General features: G+C 34.6%; 1 protein-coding gene across 1 annotated transcript in view; it reads right to left on the reverse strand.

The window, feature by feature from the left end:
* The window catches only part of Dbx (homeobox protein Dbx), a 74,576-nt gene that overhangs the window by 18,956 nt on the left and 29,793 nt on the right, over positions 1–25,827 (reverse strand). Inside the window, exons 2-3 of the mRNA XM_072524277.1 lie at positions 16,773–16,952; positions 14,106–14,329 (exon numbers count right to left, since the gene is read on the reverse strand). Coding sequence (XP_072380378.1) covers positions 14,106–14,329; positions 16,773–16,952 — 404 coding nt within the window. The remainder of the gene's footprint in view (positions 1–14,105; positions 14,330–16,772; positions 16,953–25,827) is intronic.

Consider the following 25,827-nt stretch of genomic DNA (forward strand, 5'->3'; position numbering starts at 1 on the left):
GCCGGTTCTACCAAATGTATTGACGAAATTGATAAGGACTTAATAAGACGAAAAATTTACACAATGTACGAAGAGCAACGGATACCTACATTAGATGCTTTAAAACAACGGCTTACTAATGATAATACACAAATAAACTGTAGCCGCATTATTCTTTGGAGGATTTTGTCTAAAATGGGCTTCAGATATCGTACAATTGACAAAAGGCAAGTGCTTATGGAGTCCTATCGTTTACAAAAGTGGCGTACTGAATATATAACTTCCATAAGAAAGTACCGTACAGAAGATCGACCAATAATTTATCTGGACAAGACATGGTTTGACACTCATGAAACACCATCCAAATTATGGTCCGATTCTTCCAACAGGTGTCAAACAAAAGCTCCATCAAACAAAGGGAAAACAATAACAATTTTACATGCAGAATCAAAAAATGGTTGGGTCCCAAATGCCTTATGGCTTTCTGCAAAAAACATTAAAGACTCCTGCGTATACTACCATGAGGATACAACGGCAGAGCTTTTTGAGCAATGGTTTAAGAATTGTCTTATACCTAACCTTCCTCAAAATAGTGTGATAGTAATGGACAATGCAAGTTACCACAGTCGTTAATTACATAAGTCTCCAAGTGCAAATAACACGAAAATTGAAATTCAAAACTACCTGTTAGAAAACTATTATTTAAAACTGTTACTAAAACTGTTATTTAAAAAATGAACTGTTAGAAGTGTTAAAATCATTTTCTATTAAAAAAGTATATGTTTGTGACGCATTGGCCGAGGACATGGGACATACAGTGTTACGGCTTCCGCCCTACTATTGTTTATTTAATCCCATAGAGCATATGTGGCACCAACTAAAGTCAAATGTTAGGTCACAAAATGTTTCTCCGACTATAAGTGGTAGTGTAGTCGAATTAATAAGGAAATGTGTTGATGATATCTCCCCAGAAAGTTGTAAAAATTCAGTACGCCATGTAATGAACGTAGAAAATTCATATGTTACTTTGAATCACATAATTAAACCAATTGTTATTAATCTTGAAGAGGATAGAGACAACGAAACAGAATTAGGTATTTAGGAATTCATAAGTATATTTTGGTTATTTTGGGTATTTTTTTTTGTAAATATTAACTTGTATATATTTTTGTATATTTTTTTTTCAATTCATCTATTTTTTGGTCATTATGTATTCGTTTGTATGTATATACTGTAAATAGAACTATTATTACTGTACATTTTTAACGATATCCGATTAGGAAGAGCAAAAACTTTTAAACACGCCAGTTTTTTGCTGACAGTCCCTAAGCCTGTAAAAAGTGTGAAGGAAAGTACCTTTCTGAATTTAGATCCATATACTACGATTATTCACGTAGAAGAAAAAAACTACTTTCTTCATGTTAAAAATTGTTCAATTATCAAGTATATTCACTTGAACAACCTGAAAATACCATATAAAATAATTTAATAAATTTTTATAATCTTGTATTACACAGCTACCAATGAAATATATTAAATAACAAACTTTCTGAAGTGCGACCCTGTGGTTTATTGAGAGACTCTTGTATATACAATAGGATCAACTCAGGTAACCATTAAGCACTCAACCATTTTTCGTGAAACAAACTTTACTGATTACCATCAAATCTCTAAAGTTACAGTTCTTCGGACATATTATGCGAAATGAATCCAGATATGCTCTCCTACAAGCAACCCTGCAAGGAAAAATATTTGGAAAACGAGGTTCAGGAAAAAGAAGAACATCTTGGTTAAAGAACTTCGAAATCTGGTTCAATACAACGTCAGTGCAGCTTTTCCGAGCTGCTGCTGATAAGATAAGATTGCCATGATGATCGTCAACATTCGCAACGGATAGGCACATCAAGAAGAAGAAGAATTAGGAAGAATAAAATATTTTATGTGATAAGATGACCGTCTAGATTTTAAACGAACTACTTACTATTAACTTATATTTAATTTTAAATTACATATATCTACGCTTATGTTCTATCAGATAATTCAACTTCTTTTTATAAAGTTGTTAGAAAACCAATTAACTGCTACGTTGTTCTCACTGTATGTTTTCCAACGAAATATTTCGTATCTACTATACACCGCGTAATAAAATAAAATTGGGATCTTTGTATTGATAAATAAAATAGCCGAAGTCTAATATCCTCATCATATATACATCACAATAGGACAATGGCAAATCGGAAAACCAGTTAAAACTTACGTCTAGAGAAAACTGAACCGTTGAGCGAGAGGGACAGAGAAAGAAGGAAAACAGTTTTCCCATTAAACAATCAGGGTTTATCGCAATCATAATTAAACGGCATTAAATTAGATTTAATCGTAAAGGAAGTGATTTAAACGAGTATTTAAGAGCTCTGTTTGGGGTTGAAAACGCTCGCCACCCCCTGCGCCCGTACGTACATATTCTACAAGGCGGACCGTCAACGAAGATTATGTAAGAAAAGCGACCAATAGCAGGCGACGAGTCCCCACTCTTCGAGAACAAATGCCTGTCGTTGCTTCTCTCAGGGTTGAATCGGCCACCCCTTGTGAGTATTATAAGAGAGAGCGAAAAAGTCTCTCTCGGTTACTCCCGGTCGGGGTTTCGCTATGAAATTTGTAATACCTCTTTTAGAGGTATTTTTTGGTTTTGTTTCGACAATTGATTCGGCCTTTTGTGTAGGCGCTTGACGTTTACTTCTTTTGGAAAATGTTTTATTGTATTACTGGATGGCATGACTTTATATTGACCTATTGTCTGCAGGCACGTATTAGGACAATCAATTTCAACAAAAAGGCATCAAAGATATCAAGTAGGGATAAATTTCTGATTTAAGTCATACTCCTCATATCATGCAGTAAAAGTTTTAGAAATTTTAAAGTCCCAAAGGTGTCAACTGGACGCCCTGAAAAAGTGTTTCCAACGACAAATACAAATGCATACTGCATATGTAGGCGATGCCACCATTATTAGTAGAAGCAAAACACGACTAATGGAAACACAAAATCCTGAAGCACAAAAAAGAGGGCTTAAAATAAACGAAATAAAAATTAAGTACATGACCATCAAAAGAACACCTGATACTATTGAATGTGTGGATGCCTTCACATATCTGGGCACAGAAATCAATCAGAAGAATTCCGTAAGTAGCGAAATTAATGCACGTATTTCCAGTGGAAATCGTACATACTATGCTAATAAAAGATTGATGACATCGAAATTATTAGACAAAAGAACCAAAATGACTATCTACACAACTTTGACTAGACCCGTAGTAACCATATACTGAAAAAGTATATGGCCCGGTTCAAAAGGATGACGGCACATGGAGAATCGGGAGAAACGACTAGGTTAATGAACTGTCATGGCTGGAACATGTTCAGCGACAAGAATAGAGGAAAACGAAAAAGAAGATACAGTGGAAGGTGGAAAAAAGGAAGGCCCAAGACGAGAAAGTTGGTTGACGTGAAAGACGACCTGAAAACCATGAATATAAGACAATGGAGGAGAAGGGCCCCAGAGAGATCTGAATGGGAGGACATAGCCACACAGGCAAAGACCCATCCGTTGTTATGATGACAAAAGAAGAACGACAAATACAAAATCAACATACAATTGATTATGCGAATTACTCCAGAAAAGATAATACATGCTAATTGTTAAATAATAAAAAATTAATATTTACCAGCTACAGTTCGTAACGATCATACCAAATATGCCATATGGAATAGTACCTAATGTTATTCCATCAACCACAAAAATAAATTAAAGAATGAACTTTTTTTGTGAGCCATTTTAGTAATAACTTCGTTAATGCACTGGTCACTTCTTTGCTTTAATTTGAAACAACGTGACCATACTATGCTTCTTATTTTCCTTCTAATGGCTCTACAACCCTTCCCGGGTTATAGCCTACTTAACAAGGTTCTTTCATTCTGCCCTGTCGGATACTTTCTTTTGCCACTGCCTGGTGTTCATGGTTTTAAGATCTTGCTCTACATCGTATATTCACCTATTTCGGAGCCTTCCTCCTGCACTATTTCCTTGCGGTTTCAATCCCTGGATTCCTTTTACAGCTCGATTATCTGGCATTCTTTCTAAGTGGCCAAGCCAGTTTAGTCTGTGTGACTTACCAAATCTAATGATATCTGCGCTCTGCATTAATTCATTCAGCTCATAATTCATTTTTATTCTCCACGAACCATAGCTACAATTGGTTGATCCAAATGTCTTTCTTAATATTTTGCGTTCAAATATTCTCAATTGATTTTAATCAGTGGTTAAAAGAGTCCACGTTTCTAATCCATATGTGACCACTGGTCTAATTACTGTTGTGTAGAATCTAAGCTTAGACTCACGATTCAGCAACTTATTTTTGATTAAGTCTTTGTATTCATAAAAGCACTAAACTACACCTAAAGTAAAATACAAACTATTTATCAATGACAATTAAATCACACTATCAGTGATTTGGGTTGTAACGGATAGTGATGCGCAACGTATAGCCTCTCCTATCCAAATGTCAACCTCAGCTGCCTATGAAATAATCTTAATCATAATCATCCGGTACATCCCACTTACTGGACGATATTTTCGGATGGAAGAGTGGTTGTTTCTAAAGTCAAAGGGCATCTTCTTGTCCTAGACATGGAAAATCATTTCAGAAATGATCAACGGCATGGAGATGCATAAGGCAAAGTGAAACTAACGCATTAAATTCTTTAATGAGCATCCGTAGTATCAACATGGCTAAAAAACACAACCAAATACTCTACTGATCATGAAACTCGGAAAACAAGATCCGACAGAAGAGACCTCTTTAGTCATCAATATGCGAAAACCTTGTAAAGTAGCGACTTGGAATGTTGTTGGAAGGTTAGAAGTCTACATCAAGCTGGAAAAGTGCATAATGCAGTTAAAGAAATGGAAATACTAAATACAGATAGAACACGAATCACAGACGTCCAATGGCTCAACTCAGGAAAGATGAAAATTAACAAGGCGGTTTACACGGATATCTTCTTTAACCTGTTAATTAACGCTGTACTTTCATTTCTTCTATTGACTAGTAGGTACTCCAAATATTTAAATGTTTCAATCTCTTCAGTTCTGTCAGTTCTTTATGTCTTCTTTTTCTTGCTTACGTTCATGTATTTTGTTTTATTTTCATTTATTTCCAGTTCTCTCAGTCTTGGAAGGTTTACTTTAATGCCCTTTTATCAGTTGCTACTATGGTTATATCGTCGGCATATCCTATTATTTGTACTGCATTCTTGTTTATAGTTCCTGCGTTTGACAGCTTTTTTATTATCTTGTCTAGTGATAGAATAAATAGTACCGTTGAGAGCTCATCTTCTTCTCTTACTCCATTTTTTATTTTTATTATTTCTGTTCTTTCTCTTTCGATGTCTATTGTTGCTTAAACTCAAGGGCCTGTTTAAAGTGTATGTGTTTCTCCGTCGTACTCGTATGTTTTCTCTATCACTTGTTTTAGCGTATGTATAGCGTCTATCGTAGATCTTCCTTTTCTAAAACCGTACTGGTAATGTACTATGCTTAAATTAGGTGTTGCCAGAACTAAATATCAGACGTCTTTTGCAATTTTAAAATAAAACTGCTTGTGCTTAATATGTCAAATGAGATCGAAAGGATAATAAAAAAATGGACGTGTACGAACTCATCACTATATAGCCCCCCATAAAATTATTAGACCCTCGGAGATATAGTAAACTGATCACCGGCATCCTTTGGAGATTGGTAAACTCATCACCGCAGATAGGTAAACTCACCACCGGGATTTTTGCCTGGTTTCTAATGATTGTTTGCTCTAAGATTGCCTCTTACCTGTTATACTTCTCGTTTATGTGATAATTTAATAAATTCAGAAATTATTTTAAGCAAGTGGCTTTAAAATTTAACTGAGATATTAATATGTCTCACAGTGTGGCCTATTAGATGTATCTGCCAATCTAAATGATTTTGGGATCTAAAAACTTAGTTACATAGGATTTCGATAGTGAACTTTAAAATGAAAATATTGGTCAACAGTGGTAGTCCCAACTTCGTTATTTGATTTTCATTGCATTTTTATATTTCTCATTGAATTCTCGAGATAATTTGTTAACCATACATTCGGTCTAAGTCTTACTGTTTTGGCGTTATTTGACTATCTTGAAAATAATAGACGATTTTGGACAGGAAGTAAATATAAAATGTCTAAAAAATAGAAAAAGCTAAAAACTTGAGTGTGCTATTAGTGCATTGAAGTCGAAGGAAACTTAATTTTTTACACGTGCAAAGCTTTACATTTTATGGCATCATTGGCGGAAATTTTTAAATTTGAAGTAATCAGCAATGCATTTATTGTGACAGAATGCATCAAAATGCTTAAATACAGTTTCCTGTACTTTATCTTTCAATGACTTGTACAAAGATCCCACAATTAGAGTGCTTTTAAAAGCAAATTTTTTACATTTTTTGGTTAGTTTTCGCCATTATTTGTAAGAGTCAGATGAGTTGTTCATTTCATTTTATAAACATCATGACAACCAACTTCAATTAGTGTAAGATACAAAATAATTTTTATTCTGTAATTTGTACTAATTTTGTTTATTATAGCACCCAGATGATGCAAATAAAGATTTGCGAAAGCTTGGTAGACTAAAAAGAGTACTTCTTTGTCCTATCTTCAGCAGCACACCCAAATAGTTGTGTTTTGTGTGTCTAACTAATCAGCGTTGACTACAAGCGTTTATCGCTTTTTTAATATATATATATATATATATATATATATATATATATATATATATATATATATATATATATATATATATATATATATAAGGAGTCCAATTAAGTCGGTACCATATGGAAAATTTTTTTATTTTTAGTTTTATGAAAAAAAAATTTATTCTCTAGTTCTGAATGATCTAGAACTTCAATCATCAGAATCAGATATTAGTATTCTTCAGTCATTTACGCGGTTCGTTAAAAAACATGAATTTTATTAAGACTTGAGAATATCCACAATTCATTTTTTTGACAAACCGCGTATACAACTAAAAAAATTTAATATCTGATCATTGTATTCTAGGTTTTAGATCATACAAAACTTTTTATGTAACATAGTTATTTTATATAACAAAATTCATAATACTAAAAATAAAAAGGTTTCACATATGGTGCCGACTTAATTGGATACCCTGTATATATATATATATATATATATATATATATATATATATATATATATATATATATATATATATAACAATGTAACTTTAACAATTTAATTAGAAATCTCAAAATATAATATCAGAAAAGGTAATCTACAGCAACAAATTAATATTTTGCCTTGCCTACAAGAAACATCTTATACAGTTAACAATTATTCTGATTTTTTTCTGTTGGATCAGGATGATTCGAAAACCAGTGCGAAACAACTAAACAAAAATGGTATAAAATTTCTACTCACCAGTTGTATGACATTTAGCCTTACACCCTTTCGTCGCACAAGTCCACAAAAGGCAATTCGATTTTTTTAGAGTCTTTCGCAATTGAAATTTGAAATTATTGATAACCATAATTGTTTGTCCGCGTTGGCTCAGGACGTAATCAATTAGCAGTTCACTATCCATGTTGAAGAAACAAGGGCAAATGAAGAGAAATTTTTCTTTTCGCATGATTTTAGGTAGCTATCAATAGAATTTTGTAGAATTCCCAAATAAAAACCAATAAATTGCAGTTGCATTTAAGACATCTGGATTTGGATTATTCTGTTAAATTACCAAAAACTAGCCGTTTGCTGGGGTTTTTTTGGTCTATACCTGATCCGGGGTGCAGGTAGGCCAGTGATCAGTTTACCAATCTCTTAGGGTCTATTTTGAAAACCCTTCTTTTATGGTGGTGATGAGTTTGTACTATGTACGAGGGTATTTATGATAATTGGTGATGAGTTTATGTGTACCCAATAACAAGGAAGAATAATATAAACTCAAAAGATTTTTGCAAAAAACGTTCATGTTGTGTTAATTATATATGTCATCGTTTAGTAAATATGTCATTGCCAATAACACAAGAAGAAAAGTTCATCGGTTGCAATATAAGGACACAAAATAATAACTGATTGTATATCACAACCGATGTTTTTGATCGATAGCACATCAACAGAGAAACCGACTCGTAATAGATTCTTCCCCTCAGTCAAAAGTCTCGGCTATTATATTATCCACTGCGTTAGATCTGCAACATATGTTTTTGATAGCGCCCTTAACAAGGGGTAGTTCTATCTCCATTTAAAAACACGACGTTTACGGATGCGAATATTTACTTCGAGTCACCCTCCTGACTTAACCGCACACGAAAAATCTGTATCACTTTGAATGTTTGGATTTCTTTTGCAAATCCGATTTTGAAATAAGTACATCTACCTTTTTGATATTTAAAGGGATGATGTCGGTTGTCCTCGATATCGATTCAAGTTAGGTTTTTTTAACGTTAGAGGTTTTAAAAATAGACTGTACAAATAAGCAAAACAGGTTTGATAGTCCCCAGTTTTGCAATAAATTTTTTGGAGAAAGACAAATAATCATTATCATCATTATCAGTATCATGATTGCAATATGAGATAGATTTTCTTAGTATCTCGGAATCGCCTTTTTTATTGGATCACACTAAGATTTATCTCCCTTAGATCGATGTCTCATTTGTCATTCGAGGGTCGGTTTTGACTTTTTTATATACTTTCCATGAATTCGACGTTCAACTATTTTTTGTATTAGCTAATCCTCATTTCGTCTCATTTTATCATTAATATGACCCAAATGACATGGATCTATGTTATGTGTAGGGTTTCCGTAAAACATGCTGTTTTGAAAGTAATCTGAAATACTTTTATGCCATTGATTATTTATTTTAAGCATTAAGTTTCTATGAACATGGGTAATAAGTTATATTTAAAGGGTTGAAAGTTTAAAATCGAAATGAAAAATTTATTTTGTTTTATCCAAAACGTTTAATCTGTTTTGTTTTTAATTTGGTAAACAATATGTTCTTTAAAAACATAATACCACAGAATAATATACAATCAGAAGTTCACTCTAGCAGAATTTATAAGTACGCGCACCCAGTTGGCGCGGACGACAGCTCCTGTCCTCTTTATCAGGTTCCAGTAGTGTCCTTATATAGTTGGATAGCGGTCAAAATATATAATAACATTATCCTCTCATTTCGGCTTTAAAAAAGGTTACTCTACCAAATACACGTTGATTGAAATCGTCACACACATTAACCAAAATCTAAATGACAAAAAACTTTCTATCGGCATTTTTATCGATGTACAGAAAGCCTTTGACCAAGTTTAGCATGGCGGACTGGTGTAGAAACTAATGAACATCGTCTTGCCTATCCTCTTTGTCAGAATAATGCACTCGTATATCTCTGAAAGCAAAATCACAGTCAAGATCAGAAGTCAACTCTCAACACTCTTTGCTTTTACTGCAGGAGTGCTATAAGGTTCCGTCTTAGCACCCATACTTTACACGGTTTATAATAGTAACTTCTACAACCCATGTAACATAAACACACTGACATTACTTTACTTAGTCGACACCTTAAAATGCAGATGTCCTCGAAAGGCACGCTCAAAATCACCTATACCATGTCGATAGGTCATGTAGGAGCTGGGGAATAACGCCGAATCCTAATAAAACACAACTTATACTGTTTAGACATCTTAAGATAAGCGATCTCGGTACACGTAATGCTGAGGAAAGAATTAACCTGAGGCTATGGGAAGATCTATTCCAACTTCGATATCGAATCGAGTACCTAGGAGTGATGTTTACCAAAACACTAAACTGAAGACAAAATCTGATCACTACCCATAACAGGGTCAGGAAAAGAGTCGGTCTACTCAAAACTCTATGTGGAAAATACAGACGGATGCATAAAAAAACACTTATAGCCACGTACAAGTTATACATTAGGCACAAAGGCTAACATATACGCCTTGCTCCATTACGACCCATCGCAACAGCTGCTATCATTGGAAAGAAGTATTCTGCGTAAAGTAAACTGCAAACGATCCGACTACTTTAAGAGGTTCCCCTCTCTGTGTAGGCCAAGACAAACAAACTATCACGAGCCAAAACTTCAGAGTCCAAAACGTACTCAAAACTGCCTGCTCATCTCATTATTACTCACAAAACTGCTGACCTTTGCCAGCAACGAACTTTCTGATGAATACATCGATACCCTGGAGACAAGACCTCTTTTTTATTGTACTTCTTCTTCTTGTAGTGCCTATCCGTTACGGATGTAGGTGACGATCATGGCAATCTGTATTTGCACACGCTGGCATAGCACTTTCTGACCACACTGCTGCTATGAAAAGATTTGTGACTGTTGTGTTAAACTACGTGCGTAGATTTTCCAGCCAGGAAATCCTTCGCCCTCCTGGTCCACGTTTTCTTTCCACTTTTCCCTGTAAAATTTATTGCAGCAACCTGGCAAATTTATTGTCCATAATTGGGCCTTCAAGTACAATTTTTACCATGCACTCAGACAAATAGCTTACTTCGAGCTGAGTACACGGACAGGGAGGGATCCACAGAATGATTTTGGGCCTACACAGGTTCCCCTCAAGCCTTATTTGCCAACAAATCTGCGCGTTCATTCCCATGTACCTATTTATGACCAGGCATCCATATTAAAGACACTTTAATATCTTTTGCCAGGTTGTTTAGGAGATCTTTGTTCCTCACCAGATTTGATATTTGGTGAATGGGTTCTTTACTGTCAGAGTTTATAGCCGCTTGGCTATCTGTATAAATGTTGATTCTCTTTGCTTTGGGGCCTTTTTCTATGATTTCATCAATTCAGGCCATCAAAGCAAAATTTCAGCCTGAAGTAAAATTGTAAATTGACCTTGGCTGTAAGATTTATTATAATTACATATATGCTCAAAGACTCCTGATCCAATACCATGGGCAGTTTTAGGTCCATCAGTGAATCATTAATATTTGGGACTTTTAGTTCTCTAGATGGTATAATTGTGTTAATCTTCGCAGTGAAGATTAATTCTGGTGTCATAATATCTGAGTTCATCATAAAGATGGATTCCTTAAGTATAGTCCCAGTAGTACTTATAGGGCTATTCAATACATAATTGGGCCTTCAAGTATTGTTTGCTTTAAATCTCAGGATGATCATAAGGGCTGCAGCGAAAATATACACTTCCAGCGGAGGCAGACCTATTATAGCCTCTAAAGATGCTCCTCCTATAGTGTTCAAACCTACTGTTATATTTAGAAGCACCTGTATTTGTAGGATGGTCACATAAAATTGCAAATCTTGTTTTTTTACCAAAGTATTGAACCATAAATAACTATCAGTAGTATCACTGATGTGCATGACCAACAGGTTACCTTTGGTTTCAACCCCAGGTTGATTCAGATCCGCAGTTCCAGAAGAGTCGCGTAGCCTTTTTGGTTATATTGATATTGCCAATTGAGTTTGGAATCCATCCAACGTTACCCCCAGATACTTGACTTTATTGGTTCTTTCCAGTTCCTTGCCAAATATTTTTAACTCACTCTGTCTAGTAAGCTTCAATTCATTTTGGAAGGATTCACAGAAAGATTATATTTCAGAAACCAATTCTCTATGTAATGAAGGGAATATCGCATATGATACGCATAAGTACTGGGAAATTTTCCCTAGTCACTATTACAATGTCGTCTACGAATATCTTGATCCAGATTCCTTGACTGTTAAGCTCTTGAATCAGGTCGTCAACGACTATATTCCATAATATTGGTGACAATACACCCTCAATGTGACATCTCTTAGTTGCCCTCAGGTTTATCGCACGTTCATACGTATCTGTGGATATTATTCTGCACTGAAGCATCTGAATAATCCACTTGCATGCTGTATTAATTTGATGCAGGTATTATCAAATGCACCTTTTATATCTAAAAACGCAGCAAGGGCGACTTCTTTTCTAGTTCTCTTAAACTCCTTTTAAGTTCCGACATCAGATTGTGCAGGCGGTCTCTTTCCCTGGTTGGTACGCCCATTATCGCTGGTGCAGTGAGTTTTCATTATAAGATTGTTTTTCTTGACGTATTCATTCAAGATTTTTTCTCAAAGTTTTCAAACATAAATGAAGGCAGACTTATTTGCTAAGGTGTAATCTGTTTTTCCTGGTTTGGGAATAAGTGCCATACATAAACATAAATAAACTATTATATAAAATTATTTATTTGAGCGAAGTGAATTTTTTGATTTGTTTATATTTATTTATATTTAATACAGTAATAAATAAATCAATACATAAGTCATTATCTGTAATTTTAAACCTACCTACTCCTCTACTAAGTGTAGTTCAACCTTTTTTAATCGAATTCGGATAAGATGAATTTTTTATGTTTATATACCTTTCCAATATATTTATTTATTTATTTCCCAATATGTTATCTATCTTTCAATATTATTAAAGAATTCTACTAGCTCTACTTTATTTCATCACAATAAGAATTATTGTAAGCGAAGCCATTGTGAGAGACAAACGTCATAAGAGTCATAAAATAAACGTCTGCGTTTAACTTTTTCTTTTAAATCGTTAGATAACGAGAAACTCCTAATTTTATTCTAAAATTAGGAGTTTATCACCAAAAAATTTTTTTTTAAAGTTCAGATAGAACAAAGAAACAATTTCTGCGACACCATTAACAATAATAAATATGTGGATCAATAAAACACACAATTCTTTCGTCGTTATTATCACTATTCAAAACACTACTTCATTATCAAATTAAAAGGTAAATATTTAATCTACAGCTTTGAGACTAGCACTGGGCGTTTAGAACGAGTCCGGTTAGTAGTATGCAACTTTTGATAGGAATCAACTCAATGTATCGCTAAAACATCTATTCATGGAAATTCTAGACCACTATCCTAATTATTTGCAAATGTTTACCGATGCCTCTAAAACTCCTAATGGTCGCGCTGCTGTCTACTACTGTAAGGAAAATTCTTATAGCATATCGATACCAACAAACTGCAGTATACTCAAAGGCGAGGCTACAGCTATTTTGAAAGTCCTAATCTTCTTCAAAAAGAGTTGAACTATGAAGTGCATTATCGTAACAAACTCATTAAATGCATTACTGGAATTGAAACAAATATATACCAACAACCCTATTATACAGACTTTAAAAAAAGGAACTAGAAACATTCCGATCATTGGGAAATGAAGCGGCTTTTATTTGGGTACCTTCACATACAGGGATTTACGGAAATGAAAAAGCAGATCAACTGGCAAACAAAAGTCAAATCAGCTCAAACCATACTGTAAAATTGAAAACATATCCGTACACCGATCTAAAAAACCTGGTTAAAATCCACTATACTAATACATGGCAAAATTATTGGGAATAATTAGGAACAAAATTAAATGTAATTTGCCCACAAATAAACGCTGTCCTGGAGACTCCTTCAAACAGAAGAAACCAAGTTATTATTAACCGTCTAAGAATTGGCCATACTGTCTTTACACACAAATACTTAATAACAAAAGAACCACTACCTATCTGCTTCAACTACTCTAATCCTCTGACCGTCAAACGTGTCCTGCTTGATTGTCCTCAATTCATGGAAAAAAGAAGATCCCACGGATTCACAGATGACGATCCCAAAACAGTTCTCACCAAAAAAATTTCAACAGTGTTAACCTATTTAAAAGACATCAAGTTATTCAATTGATATACCCACTAATAACCCTACGCGGTTGATGTGGTTTTGTGTTTAAATAAAAAAAAACAAACAAAAGGTAAGTGAAAAATCTTAAAGATGGTGCCAAAAATGAGTCGGCAGCCACTTGACATCCACAATCAGTTAAATTTGATACTAATTTTTGTATGAGGATTGATATTAATAAAGTATCCAGAATAGCTAAATCTAGTTTTGTCCTAGGAAGATATATATATATCATTCAAATCATGCTATAACATGCTACCAGAATATTGTAAAATCGCGATTATAACGGCGCTGATAGATAATACGTTATTGCCTTAAATCGACTCACCTGACTGTCTTTAAGCCCCAACTTTTCAGCGAGTTTCTTCCTATCCGGCTTGGAGATATATTTCTGAATTTGAAACCGCCTCTCCAACCCTTTTCGTTGTAAATCGCTGAAGACGGCACGCCTCATCATGCCCCTTCGAGGCTTTCCCCTGCCGCTGTGCGCCCATGGAAACGAGCCAGGTAACGGGAAAACTGCCGAGTGGGTACCGGACACTGGGGTTGACACTGAAAATGACAATTTGTTATGTAATAAAGTATATTATAGTTTTTATAAAGAAACGATATGTATGGATAAGACATTTCATGTCAACCGATTAGATTGTTTTCCAAAATACCTTTATTTTCTTTCAAGCTATGTAATAAACAGTACTTGAGGGGCGTTTACTTATGTTTTTGAGAATTCTTCGAATTATTATATTATCTCTACAAAGGAAAGAGAGAATTCAAAGTGTGAATTCGTTGTTGAGAAATTTTGGGTTTAAATATGAGTAAGCCAATTCTCCAATAAAGTTGATACTGTACATCATTTAGATATTTCTCAGTCAAGAAATCATTGGTTTGTCAAAGCTTACCCGATCTTCCGTCAGGTAGAAGTCTATTTTTTTCTCAAATCTTTTATTTACTGTTTTAGGAAAAATCTTGTATAGATTGAATAGTAAGCTTATATACCTGTTCTTTTTTAAGCCAATAATGTCATCATCATCATCATCATCACCCTGTGTGAGTCCTAGCTTATTCAAGAATTTCTCTCCAGTCGTCCTTATCCGCCGCCTTCCTTCTCCAAGTACGTATTCCCATATTTCTCATATCTCATCGATCTTATCAAGAAACCTTGTTCTTGGTTTTCATGTTCTTCTCTGACCATTGGGTTTATCAAGGAGTGTTTTTCTAGCTGTGTCAGTTAGTTCCATCTGCATTACATGTACATGCTTAACCCATCTCAGATGACATCTTAATATATTCTAAGAGGTCTGATTCCTGGTATATTCTAAAAAGTTCGAAAGTTTTACCGTCTCCTCCATACTCCATTGTCATTCACCGCTCCACAGATTTGCCTTGGTACTTTTCTCTCGAAAAAATCTAACACGTTTTCATTTCTTTTTTTTTGAGTCCAGGTCTCTGAACCATATGTTAAGACTGGGCGTATTATTGTTTTGTAGAGTGTTACCTCTATATTTCTCGATATAATTGAGGATTTAATAAAAGGATTGGGCGCAAAATAGCACCTGGTAGCCGTGAAATGAGAATGTTTTAAGTACTTGAGTGGAAAGTTTCTCCACCTATCAGAAGCCAAATTGAAAGAAAGGTGTTTCTGTTAGACCAGAAATTCGTAAAATGATGTTCGACTCCACCTTTGAAACCAAGATGGCTACTAAGAAAAAAGAAGCTTGGATTGCATTCAAAAAAATTGTAACCAAATTTTTAGGTGATATAAAAAAAGACCTAAACTACGAGCTTATAGTAGCTATTTTATTAGATAAGTTTAAAGATTTGGGATGTATAATGAGTCTTAAAATCCACTTTTTGCATAACCATCTTAAATTTTTGCCTGAAAACCTAGGTGATGTCAGTGAAGAACAAGCCGAACGATTCCACCAGGATATCAAGATGATAAGGAAACGATACCAGGAAAGTTGGAACACCAACATGATGGGTGATTAATGTTGGCCACTTTATCGGGAACGACAGAATGCCTCGCATAGGAGAAAAATCTACTTGAGAAGTTTTAGAGAAAAAAAAGAGAAAGAAAATACAAAAGCATTGACTCCTGAAATGATTGTACAAACCTATCCTATTACAAGATAAGAATTAAATAAAAGGTATTATTCTAATAATGTATCATTTCATTGTTTTCCGATATTTTGTCTTTTTCAAATTATTATAATGTAGAATAAACTAGTGTCATATTGTGGGAAAACTGTGGGTGGTACGTAAAATCTAATTTCAGATTCTTTTTTAGGGCCAAAAATATATAGGATTCACATAAATTTGTAAGAAAAGTTTTATAAATCTTTCTTTTTGTTGGCCTATGTAATTCAATTTAATATGAATATTAAAAATTCGGGTTTGGATACTCCACAGTTCCTTCAAAATTTACCTGGAAGCAACTTTAGATATATGCAACATAGTTACCAGGAAACTAATTAACTTCATAAGAAAATACTCTTATCCTTGAAGCTTCTGAAATTAAAATTAAAAACCAATACTTTAATAGACTTATCACAGTAATTTCGAAGCAAAAATTTGGTAGCAAAAGCATACCGTAAAAGTAATTACCAAGCGATTTTCTCGCTTTAAAATTACTTTGAAGTTTCAAAGATTCTTTTAGTTTCTCTAAATAACTGTATTATGACTACAACAATATGACTTTAACGATATCAAAGATTGACATTGTAGATTTTTGCTAGAATATCTTAAATGGATCTTAAATGGTCTAATCTAATCGATCTAGTTATGATATTGAAGCTACACTATGTTGATACTTTCTCCATGTACTCATATCTCAAAGATATTTTTTAATCTTTTTTGTGTTTGAAACATACTCAAATAGTCAACGTGGAAAATATATATCTTATAAACGTATAAAACTTACGAAAAATCTATAAATCTTTTTTATTATGCAGTAGCAGTCAAAGCATTAATTGAGCTATTATTTATTTGTTTTTACCTGTCAAGTAGGGTTGCGGCCTACAGTGCGCCGCCAGTAAAAGGTGGGGGTTGAAATGTGGCGGCCGACTGGCAACAGGTTTGGCTATCGACGTTGAATGATTGTTGAGGTACGTAGAGAGGCCCAATAAACTAGGTGGACCCGCTCCCGCTGCCGCCGCTGTTACGTGCACTAAATTATCTGTGGAAAACAAACGAAAATTTCGTTAAAATGAAAAACACGATCGAGTGTTGTAGAGGAAGATCTATGGCCCTAGCTTTTTTAAAACTGAGTTATTACCACTAGGTTTATTTCAACAGTAACTTTATCAGCTAACAATAAAACGACTTAACATATTAAAAACAGTAACGTAAGAAAGAGTAAAAATAGTAAAAATTCCATTTTCAATTATTTAAACACTAAGACCTATTATTCTATGACATTATATAAATACAGAAACACCAAAAGTGTAGAAATAATGATTATATTTAGTATATATTTAGTAGTAAGGTTACGTTATTAACTAATGCATAATTATTTACATGGTTATTTTGTATATGTTATATATAAAGGGGGGCAAAGGGTTTTAGCGCTGTATCTCATAAACTAGCAACACTATATGAAATTTTATTATACATTATTTTATAGCAAATTAAATTGCTTATAACTTTAATTCCATTACTTTTAATTGTAAAATGAAAAATAAAAAGGTTACAAACAAAAATAATTACAAACTTTTGAACAAACTTTCTTTTGGGCCTTATAACTTTTTTTCTGGTTATTATACAATAAAATGACATTCAATCAATATTATAGGGGGTTTTTCAAAGAATAATTTTCACTACAAAATTGTTTATTTTAATAATTTTTCTGGATTTTACAGCGCTCCGAAGTTCACCGAGTTCTTGAATACTCGCCATCTTGGAGCAAGAGGTTCAAAGGGTTTTCGCGCTGTGTCTCGTAAACTAGTAATCCTACAAAAAATTTTATTAGATATTATTTGTAGCAAATTAAATTGGCTATAACTTTATTCCAACTACTTTTTATCGTAAAATGAAAAATAAAAAAGGCATTAACAAAAGTAACTAGGTATTGAACAAATTTTCTTTTGGATCTTATAACTTTTTTTCTACTCATTTCACAAGAAAAATACATCAGAAGAATATTATAAAGGGTGTTTAACGAATAATTTTCAATACAAATATGTTTAATTTCAATAATTTTTCTGGGTTTAACAGCACTCTGAAGCTGACCAGGTTCTTAAATACTCATAAGAATACGATAAAAACGAACCAGTAGGCTTAGTTTTTTTTATATAATTTATATATTTTTTAGTCATATAATTTATTATTTTGTATCATTCCTATGGTATTATTCATGTATTATTAACCTTTTTCCCGACCACCCATGAGGTAGAGTCTGGAGGCGCATTCACTGACAATTTCCAGGCGAGATACTAGCTTTGCTTGTTTGCGTGCTACCAATAAGAAATGGTCTGAGTAGGTAGATGTCGCTGCCTTCAGATCCCCATATCTTGTATTGTTCTTTTTCGTTTTCGTTGTATTTTGATTCGTTCTGATTTTGTTAATAATTTAATTTACCAGTATTATTTCGTCTTTTCGCAGGTCAATGCGAGTGGCACAAAGGCGTATGAAAAGATCAATTCTCGGCGTGACAAAAAAAGACAAAATAAGGAATCAAGACTTAAGAAAAAGAACAGGTATTAGTGATGTCAACGAACGTATAGCCAAGCTGAAATGGAATTGGGGCGGTCACATAGCGAGACTGAAAGACACAAGATGGACCAGAAAACTAATTGACTGGCTCCCAAGAGAAGACAAACGCAGCAGAGGACGACCACCAACACGCTGGATGGACGACATTGGACGAATATCCAAGAAATGGCAACAAGAAGCACAGAACCGTGAAGAGTGGCGAAAAATGGGAGAGACCTATGTCCAGCAGTGGACAGAAGAGGTTGCATGATGATGATGATGATTTCGTCTTTTAATTTTTTGGCGCTTCCTCTTGTAACAGCCAGCACCGCATATCATCTACAAATATGTTTATTATATTATGGCCTATTTTAGAGATATTACTAATATACGATAATTACAGGTCTAGTTCGAATACACTATCATACGATATTCCTGCATTTATTTTTTAAATTGCTCTGAAATGTCTGTAGCTCTACATCCTGCTTGCTCGCAAGGTTGATAGAAGTCTAGCTTTGATGTCAACCTATTAGTTGTTATCTTCATAGTCTGTTCTAGTATATTGAAACCGACAAATTGATTGTTTGTTCGAAATGAAATTGATAACTTTATCAATCAGTTAGTCCATTAGGCAGTCTAAGAGGTGACTGATTTTAAAAAACAGTATCATTTGATGTGCGAAGTATGTAAGAATAGTTTGACTCGACCAACATTTAATTAATTTTTAAATTTTCTAACAGTTATTTTCTTTCTAAATTCCTTGTTCATATTATTACTTTGCTCTGCTCTAAAAATCATATTCTAATAAAAATTCATGCATTTATTTATGCAATGAATCTGGATGATTTTCTCCAACTTTATCCTGTAAATTTCCCAGTTTGCGGTGATTTCAATCATACCTCTATTATAAGGCAGCCATCTGCAGAAAGAGGTATTTTAAAAACAATCCCGCAGAGAAGGAGAAAATTTCCCTAACACATTCTCTGATTTATATGATACCTCTCTCGACGATGGTGGCGCCGGAGACCGTGAAGGCGGCATCTGAATGGAATAAAATAAAATTGGTACGGATGCAAGTCAATTTATTCCCGAATTTAGCATTCGGAATGGCGCGTTTGAATTAATACGTGCGAAATGCGGCGGCAGGTTTTTTCGACAGGCCGAGGCCGGCAGAGCAAAAGATTTAGTCGGCGGCGGTAGTAGCGGGATTTGGGCCCTTAGGGCCCTCTGGCTTACGGACGGATACAGTGTAAGCCGGAGCTAAGTGCCTGCACAGCTGACGCGCGCCAGAATCAACCCCTTGTTACTCGGACGAGCATTTTTGCCGAGCGGACAATATAGCCTTGTTTATTGATGGTGGAAGAGAAGCTCTCTCCACTTCACCGTCTTAATTTTCGTTTAAGGAATGTGACTTTCATTGGATTGGACTCGGAAGCTTAAAAATAATTAAAATATATATTTAAGTACTTTGCTCAGTTTTGCTTTAAACAAATATCGAGATATAATTAAATTATTGCATTGTGCAATTTATTTGTTGTTTTGGGGAGCTGGCTGCATGCAGTTTCCATCTACTAATGATTCTTCAATGTTTATTCTAAATGATCTTGTGATCAATCTTATTCGGTGTATTCGTGCAGTGTTTTAAGCTAATGTTAAAATCACATCATCTTGAGTTGCAACGTGAAAGTATATATTGGTTAGTTTGTAAAGTTTATGCGAGAATGATAAATTTGACGTGACGTGATAAGTAGGGTTATATCAGGGAACATATTTAGTCCTTATTATTCTCATTAGTGTTGAATCAGATATCAGAAAATTTAAAAGCGGCATTCCTTAGTGCTTAATAGATGCTGAATATGTGGCGTTAGTATTAAATACTGAAAGGGAATTAGAACGGCAACTGGAAGCGTAGAGATAAGCTTTTGATAAAAAGGTTTAAAGCTAAGTAGGACCAAATACTTCTTCTTCTTCTTCCTCAGCTTATCCCTTTTCAGGAGTCGCTATTCCTTACTCTTCGTCATTACTCATTTCTGTCCATCGGGTCTACTTCACCTAAAGTTTTCTCTTTAATTTCCTTTGTCACACAGTCCCTCCATCTTCTCCTCTGTTTTTCTGCACCTCTCCTTTCATCAACTTCTAACAGCTTGATTCTTCCTCCCACATAGTTTTCATTTCTACCTCTGACATGTTTAACCATTGCAGTCTTTGTTCTTGAGTCATTTTTGAGACTGTAGTCATCCCGGCTCTTACCTTAATCAAGTTGTTCCTGATCCTGTCCCTTCTACCTTCTTACCCAACATCATCCGTAACATTTTCATTTCAGCTACCTCCATCTTCTTCAACTGAATCTTCTTTGCAGATCATACTTCACCGCCGTACACCAACTCAGGTCTCACCACACTCTTGTATATATTTTCTTTCAGCCTTTTTCCGATTTTTCGATCATTCGCTTCCAGTTAAATTAACCACCCTGTATCGTTTGGACAATTTCTCGATCTAGTGTCCCATTCTTCTTTATGTGGGAACCAAGTTATTTAAATTTTTCTACGCTTTCCAGTTTTTCTCCAAGCAATTCTATGTTTCCAACCATTCCTCTTCCTCCCAACCACATATACTCCGTTTTCGACCTGCTAACCTTAAATTCTTTTCCTTCAATAGCCATTCTTCAACCCTCCAACAACATATTTTCGCTCTCCTCTACTAACACGATATCCTCATATCCATCAAAGAGCATTGACCAAGGACCTTGCTTTCTATGTCAGTACATCCATAACAAGATTAAAGTACGAAACAAATAATGAGCCTAGATGCAAATTAATCGTCACCGGAAAACTCTCATACATATCCTTCACAAGTCTTACGTACTTCTCAGAATACCATTTTCCTCTCATTCACCTCCACAGCTCTTGTCTAGGAACTGTTTCGTACGTGTCGTGCGTCGTAACCCAAACTATCCTCCTATCGATGTCTCTCTCATTAACCTTCGCTCTATAGTTTTTAACTAAATTTTCATTGTGTGCGACAATAATTATCTCCCTCTATAGTACTTCCAGTTCTGAATGTCTCCTTTATCTTTATACAATAATACTTACACTCTCTCTCCCTGCATCGGGCATCCTTTTTTCCTAATATATTCTACTCAACATTTATCACAAAAATCAACCCCTTCTTCTCCTAGAGCCTTCCAAACCTCCACAGGTATTCCATCAGGTCCTACAGCCTTACCATTTTTCCTATTTAACGATTCGACAACTTTATCACATCACCAGCTATCACCGGTATCACATTCAAGAGCGTATTCAGTACCGATTTTCGGAGGAAAGCATGAACTTTTTTTGGGGGGTCTGGGGGAAATTTTTAAAAACTGGAGTGAAAATAGTGAGCTTTATACACTTTTCACACACTTTGAGTGCCATAAAGACATTTAAAACTTATCGTTATTAAAGCAAATTTTAACCAAAAATCCCATAAAGTCCAACAATTGCAAGGAAAGAAATGTAGTTTAGGTTATGACATTAAAATAGCTAAAAAAAAGCTGAATAATATTGGTCGTTTAGTAATGCACGCGGGACGTCCCGTCCCGCACTTTGTCCAGCATTTTGTCCTGCGGAAAGGGACGGGATGCGAGGCACGATTGCGATTTTTTGCTGCGAGACGGGGTACTCGAATAATAAATTTATTATTTTAAATTTTGTCGAGGCACTCGAATAATAAATTTATTATGCGAGTACCTCGACAAAAAAATGACATTAATACTGACCAAAACAAGGACAAATAATGCAATCTTATTAAAACTTTCTTTGCAATTAGATCTTCTATCTTTCAAAGTCGATATGGCATTGAAAACAGCCTTAGTCGCCAGGTTAGCATCAAGAGATTTTGTTTGTAGAAGCCGGCTTAGTGGCAATTTTAATTAAGAATTAAGTAACGTTGATGCAAATGTAGTGGTCTTGAGATCCTTCCATGTTGAGATATCCGTTACTACTTCAATTATATGTAAAATGCCAGATCTAAATTGAATTACGCTTTCATCGCGCTCAACTCATCGTGTTTTGCATAAACTTGTTAAATTTTGTCCGAGTTTCCGTTTTAAAACTTCATTTCTTTTGGCTGACATGTTAAAAAATGATATTACTGACTTCATTGTTCCCACTGTGTTTGTGATGGCCTATACATTAATAGAAGTTGAAAGGAAGTGGTTTAAAATGTGATTTAGGCAAGAACATTTTTAGTTCTTTCTTTCTTGATTTTCACTAATTATTTTCATGTAATATCATAAGCGTCAATGAACTTGACAAAGTCTTCACGAATGTTGTTATTGTGTATGTATCTCAAATTAAGAGAAAACTATAAACGTTTGAACTGCAAATATTCAAATTTGTATTTTTTAAATTCTCGTGGGTGGTGCCTGCTCTCTGTATCCGCCCTTGATTACATTCTCATTTAAGATCCCGCATTCTCTCTGTCTCTCCTCTTGTGTTCTTCATAGCAGCTTTCTAAAGTACTCATCCATCTTTGCTTTATTTGAATATCGGTTCGTAACACTCTTCCACCCACGCTCTTAATCTGCCGCACTTGAGTCAAGTACTTTGCTGATTTGGCCCTTGCTTTAGTAATGATGTATATTAGGATAAAATACTACTACAAAGAAATGATACCTAATTGATAATTTTGAAATGTAAAATTATTGTGAAAGGTGATAGTTTTTAGTACCTAAGATGGCATTACAGGATAATGCGGAAATATATAGAAATGTATCGAATACAATAAGAGCGGGGTAAACGAAATAAAACCAGGTAAGTGGTGTCTTGTATGACAGAATCTAAAAACAAATTCTATAAAACTGTGCCCAAGATATGTGTCAAAGAAGACGTGATGGGGGAGGCTTGGACAAGACCTTTCTGTGAAAGAAATTGACCTATGTACCTATCTAATGTAATTAGTGAAGACAATCTCGCATGCTGATAATGGCAAAGATAATAATGATGATAAGTTCTCTTTTCTAGTGAACCATTAGTTTACGGGTTTATAGACCATCGTCTGTAATTATCTCTATCAGACACTCTATCAGGTGCCACAGCAGATATTATCAAATATCAGCTACTAGCAACTAATTGGTGACTGCCAACAATCAGCCACTATCCGGTAAGTAGTTCTAACCGTTACCCATAAAAAACCATTGAGCAGGGTTGGTTTATAAGCCCGGACACCACTGTATCATCACAAAATAGCGACTGTTAAAATATAGCCACCGATAAAGATCCTAGTGGGTAGTTTAATAAATAATAATGAATAATAAATATTCATAAATTGTGTTAACAATATGACTTTAAATTTCGAAACGGTTTCTTTGCCGATAAGAATATACATAATACTGCTACATTTTGATACCAAGGCCACAGAGAACTTAACGAAGGAAATTTTAATACTGGAAGATAAAATAAATAATGAAAAAACATGCCTACGAGGGAGGGATAATCCAAAATTAAATTAGCCAAACTGGTGGGACCAAAAAATTAAAGCAAAGATACAAACAACGAATTATATTCATTACGCAACGGAAAAAAAATCAAGCCAGGAAAGCTTAACGTATATAGGTATTCGTTTCGTACCGGTACTCCCATGCCTTCGCATTTTCTTTTCCCTTTAGTCAAGGCTTTCTCTAAGTATATTTTAAATAGGGTTGGAGATGTGGAACATTCATCAGGAGCCTGCAGGTTGTGGTGAAATCTCCTATGATTCTTGTTTCCATTTTAATGGACACTTTATTTTCTTTATATTTAAATAAAATACAAAATAAGGAAATACAGAAAAGTACCTACAAAATAAAAGAAACTTGGGAAATATATAATTATATTAGGTACAAAAAACTCTGAAGTGTGACAAGAACAAATAACAAAATTGAAGTAAATAGAATATCAGACGGAATATGGATATAGTATTTTAAGGATCTGTTGATAATATGAAAAAAGCTTTAACTAATAAATAAACAAGTGGTAGTCATAGAAAGAGTCGGCATACCAATGGAACAAGTATAAAAAGCAGTTATAGGAACAAAAAAATCTCCAGGTTTCTATGTAGTACCCTGAGGCCTTTGGACATTGGTTTACAAATATCCATTAACTGTGCCATAGTGTAGAGTACCTTCTCTATCACTCATATGGCTCTTTGCAGTCTGGCTCACCCAGGTTGCGGGAGTGAGCATGTCTTACCCCACAAGACCGGTGAGCAGACGCCTAAGTTCAGATAGGAACCCAGTTCCGTGTAGTAAAACATTGGAGTACGGATAAAGACGGCCTTACTAGTGGAAGCAGCACTAGGACAAAGTTCTAACACAACCTAAGAAAAAAATAGAAAGCGATTTACGCTGAAAGTTGCACAACGTTTAATGCTAGATCCTTGAGGTCGGAAGACAGATTGCTGAAATTGGAAAACGAGTTACAGAACATTAAATGGGAAGTAGCCAGACTCAGTGAAGTAAGAAGGAGAAGGAGAAGCCTCTCGAAACACTAAACTCTTGTCACTTATTTTATTATATGTGAAATTAACACATCTGTAAGAGGAGTAGTCATCATAATACACAAGAATCTCTCAAAAAATGTGTCGTTAGTAAAAGTAATATCTGAGAGAGTAATATATAAATAGAAATACAGTTAAATAAAATATGTACCGTTTAGTTCATACAAGTCTACGCACGAACATCAACTCGTCGCGTCGTGGCGAAGATGTAGAACAATTTTACGAAGATGTGTTCAGAGCCATAAGAGAGAAGAATCCTCACTATTCTCTCATAGGTGGTGACTTTAACGCAAAAATGTGTCACAGTACAGACGGAAATATCTCTCGGAAATTTCGGAAGTCCGGGTAGGAATGAAAGGGATGAAATTTTGTTATTTCTGCTAGAGAACAATCTTTATTAAATAAATATCTTTATTTACTAAAAGCTACAAAGACGTTTGGAATGGAGAAGCTCAAACGAAAATATCTACAACGAAATAGATTATTTTATTACGGATGAAAAATACATATTTAGAAGATGTGACCGTTCTTAACAGATTCTCAACAAAGACCGACTATAGGATGGTTAAAGTTACCATTAAGATATCAAAACATTTTAAGAGATATGGTTAGAAACGAATAAATTCGTAGAAGTGGTATACAGGACAATATAAAATATATACCTAAAATTACGGCGATGACGGAGTAGTGATTCAAATGATCAAACTAGGTGGAAATAAAATAATCCAGGCTTTGGCCAAGCTTTTTATCAAATGCATCTACCACGAAAAAACTCCTTCTCAATGGAACAATGCAGTCATTATTTTATTACACAATCAAGGAGACATAATGTCGTCGTAGCT

This window comes from Diabrotica undecimpunctata, chromosome 3 (assembly GCF_040954645.1).
Source record: "Diabrotica undecimpunctata isolate CICGRU chromosome 3, icDiaUnde3, whole genome shotgun sequence".
NCBI classification, from domain to species: domain Eukaryota; kingdom Metazoa; phylum Arthropoda; class Insecta; order Coleoptera; family Chrysomelidae; genus Diabrotica; species Diabrotica undecimpunctata.